Genomic DNA, 14,025 nt, shown 5'->3' with positions numbered 1-14,025 from the left:
CACATCCACTTCACCCTCACAAGCTGACCCAAGTTCTTGGCCGTAGAATTGTGTAGCACAGAAATGCCATTGGCTCAGAGCACACTAGTCTGTGGGTGTGGGGTATGAGGGAAGGGTGGGTGGGGTTGTAGGAGACATCCTGCCTCACGGCTAGTCCACCAGAAAGGCGCTCCCATTGCTGTGCTAGTTACACATCATTCTCATTGACTGTTGTTTCAAAGTGATCTACTCCTCTGCGAATGCACCCCCTGATTTAGACCCTGCCCCTCTGCCAGAGAGGGCATCCAGACGTTCGACTGCCTCAGCAACAGAAAGCTCTGCACCCTTTGGCTTAAACAACCAACTCTTCATAGTCTTCCCTTGTTTCAAACTGTGTAGAAGGAAGGCAAAGGGTCAGGGGTGACTACATGGGGGTGTTTGTAGGCTCAGGGATGACTGTGTGTGGTGGTGAAGGGTCGAGGTGACTGGGTGAAGGGTTAAGGGTTGGGCGAATTGGGATGTGTAGGGTTGGGGTGACTGCTTGGGTGGGGGGTGTGTAGGCTCACAGGTGACTGTGTAGGGTCAGGGGTAACTGTGTGGGGGGTGTGTAGGCTCAGGGATGACTGTAGTGTCAGGGGTGACAGTGTGGGGGGTGTGTGTAGGCTCAGGGATGACTATGTAGGGTCAGGGGTGACTGTGTATGGTGAAGGGTTGGGTGAATTGAGATGTGTAGGGTTAGGGTGACTGCGTGGAGGTGAAGGGTCAGGGATGACTGGGGAAGGTTGAAGGTTGGGATGACTGCATGGGGGGTGAAGAGTCATGGATGACTGTATAGGTGAAGGGTCGAGGTGATTGGGTGAAGGTTTAAGGGTCGGGTGAATTGAGATGTGTAGGGTCAGGGTGACTGGAGGTGAAGGGTCAGGGATAATTGCACGGGAAAGGGTGAAGGTCAGGGGTGACTGCACGGGAAGGGTGAAGGTCAGGGGTGACTGCACGGGAAGGATGAAGGTCAGAATGAAGGGTCGAGGTGACTGGGTGAAGGGTTAAGGGTCGGGTGTATTGGGACGAGTAGGATCGGGGTGACTGCATGGGGGAAGAGTGAAGGGTCAGGGCTGACTGGGGGGAGGGTGAAGGATCAGAGGGATGGACAGGTGGAAAGGTTTGGCAGAGACGAGGCGGATGGAATACAGTGAGGGGAAGTGTATGATTGTGCACTTTGGTGGGAAGAATGGTAGCGACTGTTTCCGAATGGAGAGAGAATTCAAAAAGCGGAGGTTCAAGGGGGCTGTGAGCCCCAGTGCAGAGTCCGATAAGGTTAACGTGCTAGTTGAGGTGATGAGAAGGAAGGCAGATGCAGTGTTAGTGTCCGGGAATGTAAGAACAAGGACGTCTTGCTGAGGCCTTGGTCAGACCACTATGCAAGCAGTTTGACCCACATATGTGTTGGGGCTGGAGAGCGTCCAGAGGAGGTTTAGGGGAATGATTCCAAGGATGAGAGGGGGATCGTAGGAGTGTGATGGCTTGGAGCCAGTTCTCGCTGGAGTTCAGAAGGACGAAGGGATTTCCCTTCAAAGCAATGGGTGGATAGAGTACATGTGGTGATCAATCCACAAATGGGCCGGAGGAAATTGTCTACTTCCCTTGACCCAGTATCTGCAGGTTTTCTAGTTTAACTGGATGTGGAAATGTTTCCAGTGGTGGGACCAGAGGGCATGGCCTCAGAATAAAAGTGCTTCCTTTTGGAGCAGGGATGAGGAGTAGTTTCTTCAGCCAAAAAAGAGGAAAAACATGGCGGTGCTGGTGTAACAGGAGCTCTGCCACTGGTGAGGACCCAGAAAAGCGGAGACACAGCGGCCTCGTGGGGTCCCACTGTCCAGTCCGATTGCCGATGGCTCTAGTAACGGGGAGAAACCACCCCCCTCCCCCACGTTGAAAAGGAGAAGCAGAGGAGATGACCCAACAGGACGGTGACTACGGTGGTGGACCAGTGAGGGACTCAGCGGCTGAAGGACACAGACAGGTTGCGAGCAGCTGGCGTCTTGAGTTCTGCAGCTGCTGGAGAGTGGCTCATGAGAAGCAGGTATTGGAACCAGGATTCGAGAGGGTGCTGAGGGCAAGATGGGCTCCTGAAGGGGCCTGGGCGCTGAAGGCTTCTCGTCGTGTGGAAGGATTGGATCTGGAGCTTGGGCTGAACTGGACTGGAGTCCGTACGGCTGGAGGCAAATCCCTGGACACTTGGTGACTCATGAAGGGACTCTCTTTTAGTTCTCTGTTTCTGACCACAAGGAGCATTGGGCAAAGCTCCTACAAATCTCAAGGGAATTTCATGTAATATTAAATTTATTTGTTTTAATTACATGACAATATATAGTCATGATCCGATCTGGTTTCTTCAGCCAGATGGTGGTGAATCTGGAATTTGTTGCCACAGATGGGTGTGGAGGTCGGGTCATTGGGTGGATTAAAGTGGATGTCGATTGGTTCTTTTAGCTGGGCATCAAAGGTGAGGAGAAGGCTGGAGATGGGGTGAGAGGGAGAATACACCAGCCAAGATTCGAATGCCTGAGCAGGCTTGACGGACCAAATGGCCTTGTGGCTGGTTCTGGACGGTTGAGTTAAACCTTGGTGGTATTGTCTCCACAGATATTCCTGAAATTCCAGAGAGCATTAAATTCTGCAAATCTCTGGAAATTGCTGATTTCAGTGGAAACCCACTCTCCAGGTACGGTTCTCAGCTCTCAGACCCTCAATTTCGGCCTGCATGCGGACCCTGGGGTGTGGGGGAGAACTACTTGCATGCCCCCAGGGTGAGGGGGAGATTCTGCTCATGGACCCCTGACCCAAGGAGGTGGGGGAGACCCTATTCACAGATCCCCTGACCCCAGGTGGTGGGGGAGACCCTGCTCACAGACCCCGACCCCAGGAGGTGGGGGAGACCCTGCTCTCAGACCCCGACCCTAGGAGGTGGGGGAGACCCTATCCACAGATCCCCTGACCCCAGGAGTTGGGGGAGACCCTGCTCACAGACCCCAACCCTAGGAGGTGGGGGAGACCCTATTCACAGATCCCCTGACCCCAAGAGGTGGGGGAGACCCTGCTCACAGACCCCAAACCCTAGGAGGTGGGGGAGACCCTGCTCACAGACCCCTAAATCTAGGAGGTGGAAGAGACCCTGTTAACAGATCCCCTGACCCCAGGAGGTGGGGGAGACCCAGCTCACAGACCCCCTGATCCCTGGAGGTGGGGGAGTACCTGCTCACAGACCCCCTAAGCCTGGGGCTGGGGGAGACCATGCAGACTGACTGTTGGGGGGGGGTGATGTCAGAGGAATCCCTGGGCGGGGGGGGGGGGGGTTGGGGGAGACCCTTCTCACTGATCTCAGGTGGGGTCACTGCTCATTGATACCTGGGGGGGAGTTGGTTAACTGTTCACTGATCCTAGGGGTGGGGGTATGGGTTCACAGCTCACCCTGGGGGTGGTGGGTGCATTCACGATTCACTGACCCCAGGGATGGGGGCATGGGTTCACTATTCACTGACCCTGGTGTGGGATAATACGGAATGAGTTAACTGCTCACTGACATCCCCCCCCCCCCCCCCCCGCCCAGGGACCCTGTTCTCATACCCTGCTCTGGGAACACTGGTGGAGGGACAGGGGATCTGTCAGGCCGCTGTGTTCTCTCAACCTGTTGCCATCTGTGTTTGGATATGTCTCCCGCAGGCTGCCAGACGGATTCACACAGCTACGCATTCTCGCTCATCTTTCCCTCAACGACGTGTCCCTGCAGTTCCTGCCCAGTGACATTGGCAAGTAAGTGAGCAACAGAACTGGTGATGAGTACCTGCCGAACTGAGAATCCGCTGAACATTTGAACAGACAGGTCACAGCACGAGCTGATCCCTGACCACTTCATCATATCTCTGCAGACTGGTTTACCCCTCAGACACCCTGTCACCCTGTGGCCCACAACTGTAGGAGCAGATGTTCTGTCGTTTGCCAGAACATTAGCAGCTGTTTTATTACATGAAACTGTGCTGCATAGGTATATTCCCTGCGACCCATGTGTCTACTGAACATAATTGAACAGCACAGTACAGGCTCTTCAGCCCTCGATTTTGAGCTGGCCCATATATTTCTTTAAAAATGTACTAAATCCTCCCTACCCTGTAACCCTCTATTTTTCTTCCATCCATGTGTCTGTATGAGAGTCTCTTAAATGCCCCACCACCATCCCTGGCAAGGCATTCCAGGACCCCCACAACTCTCTGTGTAAAAAATATACTTAACCCTTATGTCTCCTCTAAATTTCCTTCCCTTCACTTTGTGCATGAAAATTATGCCCAATCCATGCTAAAATCAGCTGCTTGCACCTGATCTATCAATGTTATGTTTTATTTAGAATTATAGAACATTATAGCACAGAAACAGCCCCTTCTAGTCTGTGTCGAACTATTTTTCTGCCTTGTCCCACTGATCTGCACCAGTCCATAGCCCTCCATACTTCTCCCATCCACGTACCTGTCCAAATTGAGCCCGCATTCACCACTTCAACTGGCAGCTTGTTCCTCGCCCCCACCGTTCTCTGTGTGAAGAAGATCCTCGTCATGATCCCCCTAAACTTTTCCCCTTTCTCTCGTAACCCATGTCCTCTGGTTTGTATCTCACCGACCCTCAGTGGAAAGAGCTGATCTAAATTTTCTCTGTCTATCCCCCTCGTAATTTTAATTATGTTTAATATTAACTCCATCAAATCTTCCCTCATTCTTCTACACTCCAGGGAATAAAGTCCTAATCTGTTCAACCTTTCCCTGTAACTCAGTTCCTGAAGTCCAGGCAACATCCTAGTAAATCTTCTCTGCCCTCTTTCTATCTTATTGATATCTTTCCTGTAGTTTGGTGACCAAAACTGCACACAATCCTCCAAATTTAGCCACACCAATGTCTTATACATCTTTACCATAACATCCCAACTCCTGGACTCAATACTTTGATTTATGAAGGCCAAGATGCCAAAAGCTCTCTTTACAACCCTGTCCACCTGTGATGCCACTTTCAGGGAATTATGTATCTGTATTCCCAGATCCCTCTGTTCTACCACACTCCTCAGTGCCCGACCATTTACCGTGCATCTTCTAGCTTGAAGATAGCTTCAAGCCTTCTCCTGACAATGTATATTAAATTCACTGGCGGATTATAACCTACATTTTAGCTACATGTGGTCTTTCAATCTGCTGAGAGCTGTCCAATGAATTTGGGTAAATTACCACAAATGCATGAACTTCACCTTCTCCCACTTCTTTCAGGACCAGGCGAGTTGTCTACCTATCGATGCACCAGCTTGCTCAGAACCACCTCTTTAAAGATTGTGATTGTATCGACATCCTCACCTCCCATTGCATCCGTAACACCACTGTTATCTTACCTGCATCTTGCACTATGAAGACCAACACAAAATAGATGTTCAAAGCCTTGGACAGACCTGCTTTATCCAATATTAATTTTCCCCTTCTCATCTTTTCGGGAACCCTAGGACTTTTTTTACTTGTACACGACGTAGTGAGAAGGAAACAGGGAGGCTTGGATTAGGAGAATGAGCAAACAAAATGGCAAATGAAATACAATGTTGGAATGTGTACGGTCGGGGACTTTGGTGGAAGGATTATTATTTGGATGGGGAGGAAATTCAAAATTTGGAGTTGCAAAGGGACTTGGGATCTTTGTGCAGGATTCACTGAAGGTTGACCTTCAAGTTGAGTCGATTGTGAAGAAGGCGAATGCAATGATCAGATCAGATACATACTATTTATTGTCATGTAATAAACAATAAATAGATAAGACAAGTTGATCCTTGTGGTTTTATGAGAGCAATTGAGAGGAGCTGTTAGAAAAGAACAGATAGGCTATTGTTCTCTTCTACCCTCCCACCTGTTCTCCTCCTCCCTTCTTCCTCCCTCCTCTCCACCACCTTTTCATTCAGGTGTTAGCCTGCTTTCTGCTCATACCTCCACGAAGGGATCAGGCCCAAAACATGTTACTTCATGTCATGCAATGAAACACAACTGTAGTATTACATGAAACTGTCGTAAGACAGGCAAAGGTTGCCATGAGCATTGCCCGGAGCCACTTACAGTCAGAGAAAGAGAAGCAAAAGAGGGTCCCTTCAGAGTCACTGAGTGTCCGGCGCTCCTGCAGCCGCACTGACTCCTGTTTGATCCATCAGCCACCTGAGCTCTAGATCCCAACCTCCGACACGATCAGAGCCTTTCTTGCTCTGAGCACCCTCTTGAATCCCAGATCTGATGATATCTGGTTCCCATGAGCCAGTCTCCAGCAGCCCACAGCCTGGTATGGGTCCAGCAGCCCGCAGCCTGGTGTGTCTCCAGCAGCCTGCAGCCTGGTGTGTCTCCAGCAGCCCGCAGCCTGGTGTGGGTCCAGCAGCCTGCAGCCTGGTGTGTCTCCAGCAGCCCGCAGTCTGGTGTGGGTTCAGCAGCCCGCAGCCTGGTGTGGGTTCAGTAGCCCGCAGCCTGGTGTGGGTTCAGCAGCCCGCAGCCTGGTGTGGGTCCAGCAGCCCGCAGCCTGGTGTGTCTCCAGCAGCCCGCAGCCTGGTGTGGGTCCAGCAGCCCGCAGCCTGGTGTGTCTCCAGCAGCCCGCAGCCTGGTGTGGGTCCAGCAGCCCGCAGCCTGGTGTGTCTCCAGCAGCCCGCAGCCTGGTGTGTCTCCAGCAGCCCGCAGCCTGGTGTGGGTCCTTTGACCTCAAATCTCCAGCAGCTGACTGCCTGTGTGTCCTTCGCTGTCTGCTCCCTACAGCTGGGCGCACGATGCTCACTCTCTCTGTGTTTGCAGTTTATCGAACCTGGTTACCCTGGAACTCCGGGAGAACCTTCTGAAGACGCTGCCAACGTGAGTACCAAACATGGTGAAGAATTTTCAGTGTTTCATCGCTGAGGCCTTTTGAGTTAGTGCAGCGACTCCAGGGCTGCTATTCCCATGGGTCTCATTCATGTCTCTTCCCTCCACCCACCTTTCCCCCCACCCCACCACCCCGCTGCCTTTACCCCCCTGCCACGCTCCCAACTCTCCCTCCCACCTCTCCTCACCCTCCCTCTTCCCTTCCTCCTTCCCCCGCTCCCTTCCCCTCCCATCCTTCCCTTCCCCCTCACCACCACACCCTCACTCTGCCATGTTACTCCCCCTCCATGTACCTGCAGGGGGGTGGTCCCCGAGGAGCTGCCAGCTCTGGCATCCCTGACTCATTGTATCCATTCCTATGCCTGCAGGTCACTGTCATTCTTGGTGAAGCTGGAGGAGTTGGATCTGGGCAGCAACGAGCTAGAAATGCTGGTAATGAATCCGTTTCCCCTCCGTCACTCAGGCAGAATCGTTCTGTTTCACGTCCCCAAAACCATAAATCATGACTGGTCTCAGTAGGTCAGCCTGTGTGTGTGGATGCAGACTGGAGACCTTTTGGGAGCCGTTGAGTGACCTTGCTGCTTTGGCTTTCAGTTTTCAGTTGCTGTGATTTGATTGATGAACCTTCTGTGTTCTTTGTGATATGATACCGGTGTGGAGTTGTTGAGGACCAAAATGAATGTGATTCATGCAAGTCAGGTCCCCGGGGAGATAGAGAATAGCAAGGACAGATCTTGTCAACTCCTCATGGAAGTGGGAGAGTCCAGGACCAGAGGGCACAGTCTCTCAATGAACGTCAGACGTTTCTGGCATCTTGGCCTTCATAACTCAAAGTAATAGTGTAGGAGTTGGGATGTTATGGTCAAGTTGTATAAGACCTTTAAGGCCAAACTTGGAGAATTGTGCGCCGTTTTGGTCACTGAACTACACAAAAGATATCAATACGATAGAAAGAGTGCAGAGAAGATTGACTTGGATGTTGCCCGGACTTCAGGAACTGAGTTACAGGGAAAGGCTAAACAGGTTAAGACTTTATTCCCTGGAGCGTAGAAGAATGAGGGGGAATTTGATGGAGGTATTTAAAATGATGAGGAGGACAGACAGAGTAAATGTAGGTCGGCTTTTTCCCACTGAGGGTGGGTGAGATACAAACCAGAGGACATAGGTTGAGGGTAAAAGGGGTAAAGTTTAGGAGGGAACTTCTTCACACGGAGAGTGGTGGGGGTGTGGAATGAGCTTCCAGTGGAGGTGGCAAATGCGGGCTCAATTTTAACATTTATGAAGAATTTGGAAAGGTACATGGATGGGAGAGGGATGGAGGGATATGGACTGGATGAAGGTCAGTGGGACTGGGCAGAAAAAGAAAGTTCAGCCCAGACTAGAAGGGCTGAAGAGGCCAGTTTCTGTGCTGTAATCTTCTGTGGTTGAAATGAGGTTTCTTCAGCCAGAAGATGGTGAGAATAGAATTTATTGTCACATTTGATTGTGTCTTTCAGTGGATTTCAAGAAGAGGTTGATTAGTTCTTGATGACTAAAGGTGTCAAAGGTGATGGGGAGAAGGCAGGAGAAGAAGGCTGAAAGGCAGGAGAGGGCAGCCATGATAGGAATGGGGCCTAATGGTGCAACTCTGCTGAACTTCACGTGGTGGCACAACACAAGGGAGAAGTGATATGGGAGAGATTGAGTCGTTTCCCAGTGTGGAGATTTGAACGGGTGTAGTCAGTGTGTGGACAGTGTGGGGTCAGACCATGTCACAGTGTAGTCAGTGTGGGGGAAGGCCTGGTCACAGTGTAGTCAGTATGTTGACAGGCTGGGTCACGTTGTGGACAGTGTGGGGACAGACCATGTCACAGTGTAGTCAGCGTGGGGGAAGGCCTGGTCACAGTGTAGTCGGTATGTGGACAGGCTGGGTCACGTTGTGGACAGTGTGGGGACAGACCATGTCACAGTGTAGTCAGCGTGGGGGCAGGCCTGGTCGCGGTGTAGTCAGTGTGTGGACAGCCCGGGGTCACGGTGTAGTCAGTGTGGGGAGAGGCTGGTTGCGTTGTCGTCAGTGTGGGGACAGGCTGGGTCGTGGTCTAATCAGTGCGGGAACAGGCTGGGTCACGGTCTACTCAGTGTGGGAACAGGCCTGGTTATGATGTAGACAGTGTGTGTATACAGGTTAGGTCAAGGTCTAGTCAGTGTGGGGACAGGCTGGGCGGGTCACAGGTTAGTCGTTGTGGGGACATGCCGGGCGGGTCACAGGTTAGTCGTTGTGGGGACAGGCCGGGCGGGTCACAGGTTAGTCGTTGTTGGGACAGGCCGGGCGGGTCACAGGTTAGTCAGTGTGGGGACAGGCCGGGCGGGTCACAGGTTAGTCAGTGTGGGGACAGGCCGGGCGGGTCACAGGTTAGTCGTTGTGGGGACAGGCCGGGCGGGTCACAGGTTAGTCGTTGTGGGGACATGCCGGGCGGGTCACAGGTTAGTCGTTGTGGGGACAGGCCGGGCGGGTCACAGGTTAGTCGTTGTGGGGACAGGCCGGGCGGGTCACAGGTTAGTCAGTGTGGGGACAGGCCGGGCGGGTCACAGGTTAGTCAGTGTGGGGACAGGCCGGGCGGGTCACAGGTTAGTCGTTGTGGGGACAGGCCGGGCGGGTCACAGGTTAGTCGTTGTGGGGACAGGCCGGGCGGGTCACAGGTTAGTCAGTGTGGGGACAGGCCGGGCGGGTCACAGGTTAGTCAGTGTGGGGACAGGCCGGGCGGGTCACAGGTTAGTCGTTGTGGGGACATGCCGGGCGGGTCACAGGTTAGTCGTTGTGGGGACAGGCCGGGCGGGTCACAGGTTAGTCGTTGTGGGGACAGGCCGGGCGGGTCACAGGTTAGTCAGTGTGGGGACAGGCCGGGCGGGTCACAGGTTAGTCAGTGTGGGGACAGGCCGGGCGGGTCACAGGTTAGTCGTTGTGGGGACAGGCCGGGCGGGTCACAGGTTAGTCAGTGTGGGGACAGGCCGGGCGGGTCACAGGTTAGTCGTTGTGGGGACAGGCCAGGTTGCAAGGTAGTTATTGACAGATCTCATGCCATCCAAACTTCTTTCCAAGGAGGAAGGCAGGTTGACAGGCTTTGGGCCACAGTCTTTTTTCACTGCTCTCAGTGATCTGGGACTGTGGTGTATGAGGTGTCTGTGATTGGGCTGGACTGGATCTTGGTGCTCTGCCAACACTTTATGCAGCTTTTATTGATGGATGGGTTGTTTTCTGTGCTTGCTCTGCAAGTTCTGCAGGGTGTGTGACTGAACAATTTATTCATTGTTTTTCAGCCGGACACTTTAGGAGCCTTGCCAAACCTCCGGGAACTGTGGCTGGACAGGAACCAGCTCACTGCATTACCACCGGTGAGAGCATGGTGTGGACACATGGTGCTCGTGCATCCAGGAACAGCATGCAGTGGGGTGGCAGTGCAGTGATGTGAAGGGTCTCTCTGAGCAAGGGGGATGGAGAGAGATTTCCCCACTCATCGTGTGTCCTGTGGCACTGAGGGGTACATAATTCACGTGGGCAAAAGAACAGTGAGGCCAAGGGAGTTGTTGCAAAGTGATGAGGTTTATCACTCATTCGGAGAACAACAGGACGTGGCTCCACCAGCTGCTACAGGCTGTGGGCAGTGTTTGGGGGGAGAGTGAGGCACTGGGATTGGTTTGGGGATTGACATGAGGACATGGGCTCTGGGTTTGTGAGATGTGGTCTCCATCTGTTCTAGGAACTAGGAAATCTCAAACGCCTGGTGTGCCTCGATGTTTCAGTGAACAAATTGGAAATGCTTCCTGATGAGATCAAGGGACTGATGGCACTGACAGACCTGCTCCTGTCCCAGAACCCACTGGAGTGTGTGCCGGATGGCATCGGTGAGTGGTCCTGGATAGACAGGTGTGGCTGGGTGGAAGGAAATCTGGACTAGTCTGTGTCCTGCTCAAGGTAGAGGGGCGGGAAAGGTACAAGAAGGGCTCCTCTCCTCTCCTGTCTCCCTCGTTCTGCCTGGAGACCCCCTCCTACACTCCCCTTCCTGGGGACCCCCCCCACCGGAGAGCGCTCCAACTTCCCGGTGATATCTCCCCCCTACTTGAGCATGTCGAGAGATAATATCGGAGACCATACCCCACAACCCCTCCACCTCCGGAGACCCCTTCCCGGAGACCTCGGTTTCATCTGGAGACCCTTCCCCCAGCCCAGAGAAATCTGCGCTCCCTCTCCCCCTCCACCTCCCCCCCATGCCTCTCTGTCTGTCTGTCTCTCCCTTCCTCTCTCTGTCTCTGTCTGTTTCTCTCTCTCTCTCTCTCTCTGTCTCTCTCCCCCCCCCCCCCCCCAACCCCAGGAGTGACCAGCAGTGGGAGGGTGGACTCCCCACACTACCGACCTGGGTTTGGGCAGACACTGCTAGAGGTCTCTGTGCCGTTCCAGGCCAACTGAAGCAGTTGTCCATTCTGAAGGTGGACCAGAACCGGCTGACAGAGCTGACGGAGGCTGTGGGCGAGTGCACACACCTGACGGAGCTGATCCTCACTGAGAACCTGCTCATGGTAAGCTGGGTTGGCAGAACGCTTGTCTTCTATGGTAGTAGGGTGGGTCCGGGCTCACAGGCACTCCCACCGGTTCAATGGGCAACGTCAGTGGTACCAATCTCACCCTGGCACGGGTGGCATAGAGGGAAGGGATGCACTCCCACTTTCAGTGGGGATTGTTGGTGGTACCAATCTCACCCTGGGATGGGCAGCATTGTGGGGTTGGGGGCGACACTGAGGGAGGGGAAGTACTGAGGGGAGGGGGTGGCCATTTCCAAATTTTCAAGAAGGAGGACATGGTCTTAGGTTATTATTTTACACACACATGCATGCACACACTTTAAATGGTTTTGCAAAAACAACAAATGCAAACACACTGTGTGTGTGTAATATACATTTGTGACCATGTTCTCCTTTTGGAATGGCCACCTCAGTGCAATGATGCAGAAGTCTCAGGCCACACCTTTGGGAAGACAAAAAGATGAATGATTGAAATGGGTTTAGTGGGGTTTGAATGGAAGGAGGTTTTGTGTGTGAGGTGTGGGAGAACTTGGGCAGACTTCCCATTCAGAAGAAGTCCACTGCTTGTGAGTAAAGCTCTGCAGTCTTCAACTACACAGTTCCAGCCATTAGCTGGCAGTTTGCCACGGTGGATTTACTCCATTGCGGAACAAATATATTCTGTTTAATTTGCCGTTAAAAGTTTAATGTCGGTGATTCCACCGCTGGCTCATCACTGATGAGCTCAGAGGTCAGTTGACGATGACTTTTCGACAGTGTCTCAAAGACCTGGGAGCCTCCGCCTCACCTTCGAGGAGTTCAGGAGTATTTGGCGGATTGCCAGGGAGCCGGTTTGTGAAGTATCTGGGGATTTCTGTTTATCGATCTGCTACCTCATTGTCTGGATAAAGGACTCACGTTGCGGACTCTCATTTTGACATGGGAAAGACAGGATGGTGGGCTCCAAGGAGGACTGAGTTCAATCAACGTGAAACTTGCCTTCTCCTGTTGTGGACTAATGTTTTGTACGGTGGTCGAGTTTGTTTGTTTTTCGTAAATATGCCAGACCCATCTTCCGAAAGACCCGGGGCCGACAGAAGTTGTGCTGGGCCAGCAACTTCAACAACCCCTGCAGCCAGGAATTTTTAGGGGAGCTGTTTGGAGTAGGTTTTTTAAAAGAGAGGTGTGTGGGTGCCTGGAGGCTGGAACATTTGAGGGCATTTAGGAGGCTTAGACAGGCACATGGATGAAAGGTGATGGGGTAGGGAGAGTTTAGTCCTTTTTTAAAGAAATATATAGTCAGCACAACATTGAGGGCCGAAAGGCCTGATCTGTGCTGGTGTTCTACGAACACAGGGAATGGGGCAGGGTCACACAGGACTATGTTGTTGACGTCTGAGCAGTAACCCCGACAGGACCTGCTCTTTGCTGGTTGCTCACCCCCCCCCCCCCCAACCCATTGTCCTGTTGGGTCCCCGTTACATCAGCCACCTTCCCCTGATGAGAAGAGGAACAGTGAAACTTACACTGACATTGTAGCTGCAATGCACTTGTGCCATGGCATTAAAGTGGGAGCTCACTTTGGGCACACATATCACCAACAAGCCAGGACTGTAAAAGTCCAGGACAAGAGGGCACAACTTTAGGATTGAAGGGTTTCCTTTTAGAACAGAGATGTGCGTATATTTCTTTAGCCAGAGGGTGGTGAATCTGTGGCATTTGTTATCACAGGTAGTTGTGGACGCTGGGTCATTGGGTGTATTTTAGACTGAGATTGATCAGTTCTTGATTAGCCGGGGCATCAAAGGTTATGAGGAGAAGGCTAGGCAGTGGGGCTGTGGGAAAATGGATCAGCTCATGATTGAATGGTGAGGCAGACTCGATGGGCTGAATGGCCTATTTTGGTCCTATATCTTATGCTTTAATGGTCTAAAGCACACTGGGATATCTTTCAACACTGAAAGGTCATGTTAAACGTTCAGCATTCGTATTTCTCTTGCATCAATTTCAGACACTTCCTAAATCAATTGGAAAACTCAAGCTACTGACAAACCTGAATGCTGATCGGAACAGATTGGTGGATCTTCCAGCTGAATTGGGAGGCTGTGCAAGTTTGAATGTGCTGAGTCTCCGTGACAACAAACTAACGCATCTCCCACCGGAGCTAGCCAAAGCTTCCGAGATCCATGTACTGGATGTGGCTGGCAACAGGTAGGATGGTACCAGTAATGATCTTCCAATAGTCTGTAGATTCTGACCTGGTCCCAGAGGACCGGGAAATTACAAAGGCCACTCTCCTATTTAAAAAGGGGTCGGAGGCAGCAGAACGGAAACTATAGACCTGTTCGTGTAACATCGGTGGTTGGAGTCGATTGTCAAGGATGAGGTGACTGAGAACCTGGGGGAGGGAGTCTGAGAAGAGAGGTCGAGTCATCATGGTTTCCCTCAGGGAAATTCTTGCCCGATGAACCTACAGCAATTATTTGGGGAAACCACAGGCCGGCTGGACAAAGGAGAGGCAATAGATATGTATTTGGACTTTCAAAAGGGGCCGCACATGAGGCTGCCAAACAAGATGAGGGGTCCCAAGGAATTACAGGAA

The 14,025-nt window shown here is 52.3% G+C and overlaps 1 protein-coding gene across 11 annotated transcripts in view; it reads left to right on the top strand.

The window, feature by feature from the left end:
- Window positions 1–14,025, top strand: part of scrib (scribble planar cell polarity protein) — a 166,037-nt gene that overhangs the window by 19,456 nt on the left and 132,556 nt on the right. For all 11 annotated transcript variants that reach the window (XM_069915156.1, XM_069915163.1, XM_069915155.1 and 8 more), the window contains exons 3-10: window positions 2,623–2,701; window positions 3,700–3,789; window positions 6,822–6,878; window positions 7,256–7,319; window positions 10,185–10,259; window positions 10,625–10,769; window positions 11,323–11,441; window positions 13,435–13,634. In XM_069915156.1, the coding sequence (XP_069771257.1) occupies window positions 2,623–2,701; window positions 3,700–3,789; window positions 6,822–6,878; window positions 7,256–7,319; window positions 10,185–10,259; window positions 10,625–10,769; window positions 11,323–11,441; window positions 13,435–13,634 (829 nt within the window). The remainder of the gene's footprint in view (window positions 1–2,622; window positions 2,702–3,699; window positions 3,790–6,821; window positions 6,879–7,255; window positions 7,320–10,184; window positions 10,260–10,624; window positions 10,770–11,322; window positions 11,442–13,434; window positions 13,635–14,025) is intronic.

The sequence above is a fragment of the Narcine bancroftii genome, chromosome 1 (assembly GCF_036971445.1).
Source record: "Narcine bancroftii isolate sNarBan1 chromosome 1, sNarBan1.hap1, whole genome shotgun sequence".
NCBI classification, from domain to species: Eukaryota; Metazoa; Chordata; class Chondrichthyes; order Torpediniformes; family Narcinidae; genus Narcine; species Narcine bancroftii.
This window is presented reverse-complemented; position numbering and strand designations above follow the sequence as displayed.